Here is a 9,552-nt window from a genome sequence, read left to right as displayed (position 1 = left end):
GGGGAGAAATCCGTGTGTTTGCAACTTCGCTAATTGACTATGGGACACAGAGCACCTTTCCCACTCGCCTTTCTCTGGGTCAGAATGGGAGGAGGAGCTGGGAATACTAGCCATGTTGGAATGGTCTTTCCTGGTAATCTCTGAGGATTTTCTCCGTGTGGTGCCGAATGGATCTGAGACCCAATCTCTTTAAATATACGCTCTTTCTTGCATGGACGAGGGGTTGTTTGCAAAAAATACCCTGATCGTCCGCATTCGCTCGACACATGGAAGCTGAAGTCATCGATGCACAGAAGCTGAGGGGTGCGACATTGAATTGAAAGCCGAATACATTACTTAGAAGACGTCGGAGGAGGACAATCCGTGCGTCGAACACCTCGTCATTGAAGCCTGGTTTGGGGGTTACTGAGGGAGTCCTGGACTAAGGGGTCCTCGGGCGTCCGTCCTATTAGCCATGGGCTAGACTGATGGGCTGTGAAGATACGAAGACCAAAGATTGCACCCGTGTTCGGACAGGACTCTCCTTGGCGTAGAAGGCAAGCTTGGCGACCGAATATGTAGATTCCTTTCTTCGTAACCGACCTTGTGTAACCTTAGATCTTCCCGGTGTCTATATAAACCGGAGGACTTAGTCCGGAGAGGGGGAGATACTCATTATCATAGTCATACATGCTAGAGTTCTAGGGTTTAGCCATTACGATCTCGTGATAGATCAACTCTTGTAATACTCATATCCATCAAGATCAATCAAGCAGGAAGTAGGATATTACCTCCATAGAGAGGGCCCGAACCTGGGTAAACATCGTGTCCCCTGCCTCCTGTTACCATCGACCTTAGACGCATAGTTCGGGACCCCCTACCCGAGATCCGCCGGTTTTGACACCGACACTAGGTATTATGGCCTCCCGTCGCATGAATGTCGCGCTCATGCTGAGATGGGTTTGGAGGATCATGCGAGGCGATGGGGTCTTGTGGCTTTAGATTATCCAAGCAAAATACCTAAGGGGTGAACCCCTGCTAGCATGCTCCCGCTCAGGAGGATTCCACTTTTGGCGATCCATCCAAAGGATCAAGGAGGACATTCGTTTAGGAATCTCCTTCTCTATAGGTAATGGGGATGGGACCCAATTCTGGCTGGACCCATGGATGGGTACCGAGCCCCTCAGGGTAGGATTCCTTGTCATGTTTTCTATCTGCGCGGACCTGTTACTCCTCGTCTTCACGGTTGCACGCTCTGGGCACTGGGATATACGATTTCGTCGGACGTTTGGGCAGGCGAAGAATATCGAGTGGTCTAGGTTACGGGCAGCCCTACCACCGGTATTGTCGGATCATCCGAACACCGTGTCCTGGCGGATCTCACCGTCAGGAGAGTTCTCCGTCAACTCCGCATACCAGGCATTATGTCGGTCCCCCACCATTCATTGGCTTTCTCCCTTGTGGAAGGCCCCTTTGCCCTTGAAGATCAAGATCTTTGTTTGGCAACTCCTTAGAGATCGTCTCCCTTCGGGGACCGAGGTGCGTAAGCGGCAAGGCCCGGGGGATGGCCTGTGCCCCTTATGCACGGTGCCTGAGAATGGAACTCACATCCTATTCTCATGTACCACGGCTCGGGTCTTATGGACATTCATCTGTGAGGCGCTAGGGCCCGATTGGGAGGCCCTGGACCTCGCGGACTTCCTCCAAACCAGGGCTACCCAACCTGGACGACAGCGCCGCTTATTTTGGCTTATTTTTGCAGCCATGTCGTGGACTCTTTGGACAACGCGTAATAAAATGGTGATTGAGCGGGTGTTTTCGAGGCGAGCGTCTGACAACTCCTTCAAATTCCTTGCCTTTCTGCAGCACTGTCACCTGCTTACTAGGCAACACGACCGCAACCGTCTTGGCCTCATGCTAGATGCGCTCCTAGCTACAGCACACCGATTATCGTCTTCGTAGGGCGGCTTGTCGACAGCCACTAGGTGGCTTTTTTTCTTATTTCTCTTATGTTTCTTGGGCATTATTGTGTTGTTGCCCCAGCCGTTGTTCTGTTGCGGATTGCATGCTAGTTGTACGGATCTTTGCTGACTATTTTGAGATGAATGCACATCCTAGTGCCATTGCACGCCTTCAGTATCATACATCCATACCCCTGGCAGTCCTGTACATACATGCATTAGGCAGGCCAAAGCCCAAAGGTATGGAGATGATCGATAGCATGGTTCGAGCGAGAGACTCTGATCAGATGATATAGCGTCCACAGTCCACACACGATCGAACTAGCAGCACAGGCCAAGAGCACCTGTTCAAAATAAAAGGCCAAGAACAGTAGAACACACACGCATAATTAGACGCCATGAGCCCCCACGCGAGGCAGCCGGAGCCACTGCAAGATCGTCAGCGGCAGGATGAGCAGGGTGAGCCGCTGGTCAAGGCTAGGCAGGTGAGGAGGAGGCTGCGCACGTCCACGAGCAGGCCGTTCCAGGAGAGGCTGGTCGACATGGCGGCGGCCAGGAAGGAGATCGCCGCCGCTCTCAGGGTCCACAGGGCCGCCGCCGCCGCGGTGACCAGGAGGTCCAGAGATCAGCACGAGCAGCAAGTGCAGTGTCCCCCCTGCGATGCCTTCTTCTCCGACCACTTGCGCGACGACTCTCCGCCGCGTTACCTCGCACCTGTACTTCCGGTCGCGCCGCCCGTCGGCGGCGGCGGCATGCTGGGTCACCTGGACCGCAGCCTCCCGGCGCTGCCGCTGGGGCTCAACCTCAATTTCCATGGTTTTACTTGCTCGTCTGTGTATGATGCCACTAGCAGTGCTGGCGATTCTCGTAACCGTCCTTTGATCCAACCGCCGGCCGCTGACTCCTCTGACTCTCGGGCGCGCTCGTCTCCCCCATTGGCGGTGATGCTGAGCCAAGAAGGTTCACCGGCGGTCGACTCCCTGGAGAACGCGGCGTTGTCGGCAGGTGCGCCGCACGTGGTGCTGGAGGGCGAGGGTGAGGCCACCTCCTTGCTCGAGTGGGGTGACGCGGCCGCCACGCCGGCGTGCGCGTGGTGGAGCGACGTCCTCGATCAGGGCACGGAGGGCAGCGGTTGCGTCGGCGAGCTGTGCGCGCCGGCCGGGCAGGAAGGAGGCGACGTTGACGTGGCGAGTATGCCGGCTGCGGGGTGGCTGTACGACGGCTCCGGCGACCAAGGAGCCACATGGAGCGGCAAGACGGTCGGCGGCGACGACTACCACCAGCGGGACGGCGAAGACGTAGCCTTGCCATGGTAAGCCGTACACGCATGAATCACAGTAGAGATCGAATCATTGCTGCCAAGTTCGTCATCTGCTTAAGTAGCGATCCGTGACTGTTCCAAAATGTGTTCAAGTGATCAGTGTTTGTTTTCGCAGTATGGAGATCGAAGGGTGGGACGGGGAGTGGTTCTCACGAGGAGCCAATTCCCTTGGAAAATAAGAAGCCGGGGATCGATCGTGAGAAGCTGGAGCTGGATTACTGGAGTTGGAGTTGACGCTTTATCGGTCACGGAGGGCTACCGAACACGCCCTTGCTCTCTGAATTCCATAATCATTTGGCATGAAAATCTCCGGACTGTTTCAATGTGCCTGAGCTTATTTTACAGGACAGTTTTCGGGCAATGTTTGCCCCAAAAAATTTGGGGAGAAAATCAAGCAATACCATGATTACAACGACTTTAATCCGGCTAACAGGAAATCTCACATGGAGAATAAGTATACTATAAATCAACGAGGGAGGAGCAGTGCTGCCAAGTTCAGGCATGCTTACACGAACCACGGTTACTAGAACATGAATACAACAGCAAATCCCAGCAGCAGCACCTCTGCAAGGCTCTCTCGTCACCAAACCTAGGAAAGAGCACCCACGAGGGGCAGACGGCGAGTTGAAAAGTAGCAGGCCCAGGAAGGGCGAATCATGGTTTATCCAACAATACTGTACTTGAATAACAATAAACATAGGCCATAGGCTACACCACATGATTCTTCGCTTGCGAAAGGAAGACTGGACCCTTTAACAGGGGATGTGCCTGCGATGCGATGGCGACAAATATGAACATGGCTGGGGGCTCGGAGGCTCTCTTAGCTCGACTGTAAGTAATACGATGATCTTCTTAGCTCAGACCTCCATGTAATATTCAAAGAAGCCGCCTAGCTACTCCACTAGTCTTGTATATGCAGTTCCAGTTCCAGTTCCATTTCATAATCAGACAACAAGGAAGTAAGCAGATCACCGTCCCAGGTTTACTTGAAGGGGGCAAACAGAATTGATGAGTTATGCCCACCGAATCCAAATGAGTTTGACAGCGCCACCTTTACTTCGCACCTCTCCTTCTCTGCTCCAACTAAAACGCCCACATCCTGTAGCCAAGATTGAGATCAGAACATTCATTGGATGAAATGAGCTCTAGTGATATATTACTGCAAAATTTGTTCATTCATATCTTAGCTTATTTAGTGCTAGCAAATAATAAGCAAATCTGGTGGGGGTCAATATAGTTAAGGAGGCAGGCTTCAATCTATTCAAGATATTTTACCAACCAAATAAGAGATAAGTCCAAAAGGTAGATCTACAGTGAAAAACAATAATTTGCAACAAGCTTACCACTACTTTTTCTGGGTTCTCCAAATTCAGATTTGGATGGACCCAACCAGTTCTTATAGCCTGCAATGAACAACAGAACAAAAAGTAATGAGTAATACAACCATGATGATCTCGCATTAACAATTGTACTAACATTAAATGAATGACGTCTATAGATCTTCTCAGAAAAGCTGGAGAAAAGTAGTAGTCCCTCCGTTTAGATGCTCTTATATTTCTTTAGAGGGAGTATCATGTAGATAGAATCTGTTGCTCGACACTTCAACTTTTGACTTGCTTGTTTGTAACTATTGTTCTCATACAGACCCAGTTCAAATGTTATATGCGAATGATCAATGATGTAAGAAATAGCTATGTAAGCAGTAGATTGTCTATCCTTAATAGATATACTGGTTATATTGTTACATTTCACTAATTCCAACAGATGCAGGCTGTTAAATACAAAGCTTCATGTTTTCTTTCTACATCTACTACCAATTGAACTAGAGATCAGCATATTGGATCAATATTTGAGAAGACAAAACTAATGTGGAAACAATGAGACAAGATTCAAGAAATCCATAGTCCTTAATGGATAATTCAAGAAACTGAAGTTCTGTCCAAGTAATAGGATAAACGAATAAAACTATAGCAAACAAGAGCTCCTTACTTGTATACAAGCAACAGCTTCTATTCCACCAGCTGCTCCTATAAGATGCCCGGTCATTGATTTTGTTGAGTTCACCCTTAGCTGCAAAAGGATATGTGTATAATTTATTTGATGTGATTCCTGAAGTTGCTAAAACATTCTGGCATCAGGTAATATATACCTGAGGGTTCTGGCCGAAGCAACGAACGATCGCTTCATACTCCTTCAAATCGCCTGATTGTGTAGATGTTGCATGCGCATTCACATAGTTAATTTCTTCCCTTGCTACCCCTGAATCAGCCAGTGCCTTCTCAATGCAGAGAGTGATCCCCGTTCCTGATATGGAGGAAATGTAGATGTTGGAAGGAGATGATATTTAGGTAAGAAAACGGAAGAGCAAGACAAAGTTAGAATGTGTATTTCACCTTCAGGATGCGGCTCGGTCATATGGTAAGCATCGCATGTGAAGCTTCCACCAAGAAATTCAGCATATATTGTTGCACCTCTTTGCTGCAGAACATTCACCCAGAGCAGAAAGTGTCGAATAGTTGAACATTAGTATCAAGTCAACCCAACTGAAAAATAACAAGCAACAGATCCATATGACAGGGATTAATGGAACAGTATGTATAGAACCTTAGCATGCTCAAGTTCTTCCAATACTAGCACACCTGCCCCTTCTCCCATAACAAAACCATCACGGTCCTACAACATAAAATATACCCTGTTAAAATTTGGCACGTTGCAAAAACCAAGCCACAAAGTTCATTTTCAAAAAAGCCCATAAGCCAGCAAAGTGCCAGTGTGTTTGGATAGCGAAATATAGATAGTGGCATTCGGTCTGCAAACTGATCTTGAAAAAAAAAATAGCCAGCTAATGCGCATGAAGTAAAGTGTCTAGCAACATTGATTTTGTAAAGCAAAGTACACTAACCATATCCCAGGGCCGGGAAGCTTTTGTTGGGTCACTGTTCCTCTGTGAAAGAGCTCTGCAGGCAACAAAACCTCCCAATCCTGCATGAAACATCTTAAAGTCTCAAAACAGCGAAAATCGGGATAAAAAGTGGGAAACTGAAAAGAGACGACGACGTTGTTGGAGTTAGAATAGAAATTATCCTTTCTAGTTTTAACAATTATCAGGATCACATACCAATTGGGATGAGTGGCGCATCAGAACCACCACAAAGCATGACATCCTGGAAATTTTGAAAAAAAATATCATACAATATTAACCTCCCCCATAGATCATGCAAACATGGAGTTACTTACAGCTTCCCCTCTTCTGATATGGTTTGCTGCGTTGAGGATACAAAAGTTACTGGTTGCACATGCAGTGGAAATAGAGTAGTTTGGCCCCATCCAGCCCTATGAATAACAGAAAATATAGCCATCAAGAACTATAGTCGTTTTCCTTCTGTTTTGAGTATAATAACTGTGGTCTTAACCATGCATGAAAAGATATTGTATATTACCAGATCCATTGCAAGTATTGCAGAACCCATATTAGTAGTAGCAAAGGGAACACAAAACGGGTTCATTTTCCTGTAAGAAACCCTTAACGCTTCAATCGCATCATTAAACACCTGCATGATATTATATCGTAACTTGTATGAAATTATTGGAAATAGGCATCTGTCAAAAAATAATCATCATTTTAGAGATATAACTATATTAGTACAGCAGGGAAATCCACACCTTCATGCCGCCCATCGCAGAGCCAATGAGAACCCCACATCTGGTTTTATCCAAATCATTCCTGACTTCTTCGGTGAGTCCACCGTTTTCCAATGCTTTCTTACCAGCAGTTATCAAATACAGCATGAACTTGTCCATTCGCTTAGATAGCTTGGGTACAACCCAACCTTCGGTAGAGAAGGATTTGATCTCTCCTGCAATTCTCTGTACACAAATCCACATGTCAATCCCTGGAAGAACATATTCAACTATATTGCAACAGTGATCCTGCCTCTACTGTACATAAAGGAAGTAAACCATCAGCCATGTATTACCGTGGGAAACTTGGAGCAGTCAAACGTCTCAATCTCGCTTATTCCACTATGACCGTCAAGAAGGTTGTTGTAAAACACATCAGGATCATGACCCAGTGGCGTCACTACACCCATGCCAGTGACGACCACTCTCCTTTGTTTAACATCAGGTCTCTTCTTCTCAACAATCACCCTTTCAGGCTGCAAGGCAACAGACATGGCCATTCCTGCAAATTGCAACGCATTTCGTTAAGACCCTTGTCTGCAATTTTTTAAGGGAGAAACCCTCCTAGTCTGCTTGAGCCAGCACATGTGACGAACAAACGGCAGGCATAAGCAGACAAGTGACATTCTCCATAGATGCACGCATCTCAAACACTTTGTCAAGTGCCTCATTTGACATGCCATGCCACATCCCACTCCTACACAACTTAATTAATGCTGGAAGAAAAATATTGGATGACCGCAGTTTTTTTGCTGATTGGTAGATAATCCAAACTGTGTTTTCTATGACAATAGTTTTCAGGTTTTCTTAAGTCTTTCATGCATTTCCTCAACTTCAAACGAACGCAAGCTCTAGACTCTGTGGTCAAGAGTCAAAGCCGTGTGTCCTGTGCTAATAAGGAATGCAAACAAGCAGAACTAGCCAAAGCTAAGCGCAGCATTGTCGATGCAGCCAATTCACAACAAATGTATGAATCCCACTCATATGCGCATAAGCTGACAGCGAGACCAAAATCACACGTTAACCACTGATATACAGCTCAGTTAATGCGAAAAGGAAAGAAACATTGTAGGACTACAGTTTGTTTGCTGATTGGTAGATGATCAAAATTATGTTGCTTATGACAACATTTTTCAGGGTTTTGGAGTGTCACACTTTCAGCTAATAACCTCAGTTTTTATAGACTAATGCTATGCAATCTCATTCTGTTTACAGGCTATCTAGTCAAGAGTCGAAATCCCGCGGCGTATCCTCATAGCAAATGCAAACAAGCAGAGCCAGACAAGCTAAACGAAAACACTGTCGATGCAGCCGATTCACCGCAAAACGTGTGAATCTCGACAGCGATACCAAAAAACCCCGCATGAACCACTGCGCCAAGATCCCTGGCACAAAACATGGAATATCCTCCATCACCACACGCATGACGAGCGTGGACGCAGAATGTGACACCACGGAACGGGATTAAACCCGCACCCTGACCCCGGGCGATACAACCGATGCTCCGAAATTGCACCCGGATTCGCGCGTACGTTCGTGGCACGGTCCAAGCAAGAGCAGCAAGGGACAGATGCGGGGGACAGGGCGCGTGCGAGTCTCACCAGAGCGCGCGGACCCACGGCGCCGCGCCCCGAGGGGGCGGCGGTCGAGGCCGAACGTCGCGCCGGAGCCAGCATCGAGGCACTGCGTCTGGCGGTGCTGCTCGTCCGCCCCGCAGTCCGCGTGCGCGCCCGCGGCGACGAGCCACGCGCAGAGCGGTGGCGCGGCTGCCGTCATTGTCCCTGTCCCCCGGCGATGCCCGCTCCCCTCCCACGGCCTTGCGGATCCCGCGGGCGGCGAAGGGCGCACGGGGCGCTCGGATTCCGCGCGGAGAAGAGCGCCGCTCGTCGGCCGGGAACGTCGGAGGCACGAGATGCGGGCGGGAGGGCTCGCGATTGGAGGGAGCGGGCGGGCGGCGCGTAGAGGAGGGAGCGGGGAGGAGCGGCGCGGCGATCTCACGAGGAGGCGGGGCGGGCTGCGCGGCGTATCGCGTGGGCGGGAGCCGACATTGGCTGGCGGATAGTCGTGGCGGGGGAGCGAGGTGAGGCGTGGAGTGGAGGCTGGGCTGTGGTGTGGTGTTCCGGAGGAGGAAGAGGAGGGGGTTGGGGGAGTTTAATATAGGAGGAGAAAATCTGGTGATTTTCCAATTTTCTCACTTTTTCTCCAAGCTCTTTTGTTTTTTGGAAAAGGTCTTCAAGCTTTATATTATAGATAGAAAGTAATTAATACTAGTAGAAAGCTTGTATTGCCTCCGGCTTCTGAATCTGTAAATATAAATGCCCAGCGCTACGCGTCATCTCGCTAATCTTTTGCAAATATTGATCGGATCGCTGGTCGTAGGGTCTATCCATTCGTAACTGTTGGATTAGGCAATAGTCATCGCCCCTTTGCAAGAAGGACTATGTCACCCCCCCCCCCCTCCCGCAAAATGGTCTACGTTGCGAGTCGTCGCCCCTGCAACATTGCATGTGTTGCGAGCACAACATCGCCAACATTGCAAAGATGTCACCGCGACAGGGATGTTGTGAAAAACACCGCCCCACGTTGCTGAAACTCCTTCATGGTTACAGT

General features: G+C 48.9%; 1 protein-coding gene across 1 annotated transcript; it reads right to left on the bottom strand.

Annotated features, from left to right (window-relative positions):
* Positions 1-3,688: 3,688 nt before the first annotated feature.
* LOC119353796 (3-oxoacyl-[acyl-carrier-protein] synthase II, chloroplastic-like) lies at positions 3,689-9,064 on the bottom strand. The gene is made up of 13 exons (XM_037620476.1): positions 8,544-9,064; positions 7,239-7,444; positions 6,925-7,128; positions 6,702-6,812; positions 6,499-6,594; positions 6,380-6,425; positions 6,164-6,243; positions 5,866-5,934; positions 5,655-5,739; positions 5,411-5,565; positions 5,251-5,331; positions 4,605-4,664; positions 3,689-4,360 (listed from the first exon to the last, which is right to left on the bottom strand). Exons 1-13 carry the CDS (start codon positions 8,716-8,718, stop codon positions 4,244-4,246), a joined length of 1,485 nt encoding a protein of 494 aa, XP_037476373.1. The 5' UTR covers positions 8,719-9,064; the 3' UTR covers positions 3,689-4,243.
* Positions 9,065-9,552: the final 488 nt, after the last annotated feature.

This window comes from Triticum dicoccoides, chromosome 2A, assembly GCF_002162155.2.
Source record: "Triticum dicoccoides isolate Atlit2015 ecotype Zavitan chromosome 2A, WEW_v2.0, whole genome shotgun sequence".
NCBI lineage: Eukaryota > Viridiplantae > Streptophyta > Magnoliopsida > Poales > Poaceae > Triticum > Triticum dicoccoides.
The sequence above is the reverse complement of the archived record's forward strand: the minus strand, read 5'-3'. Positions and strand labels throughout refer to the sequence as shown.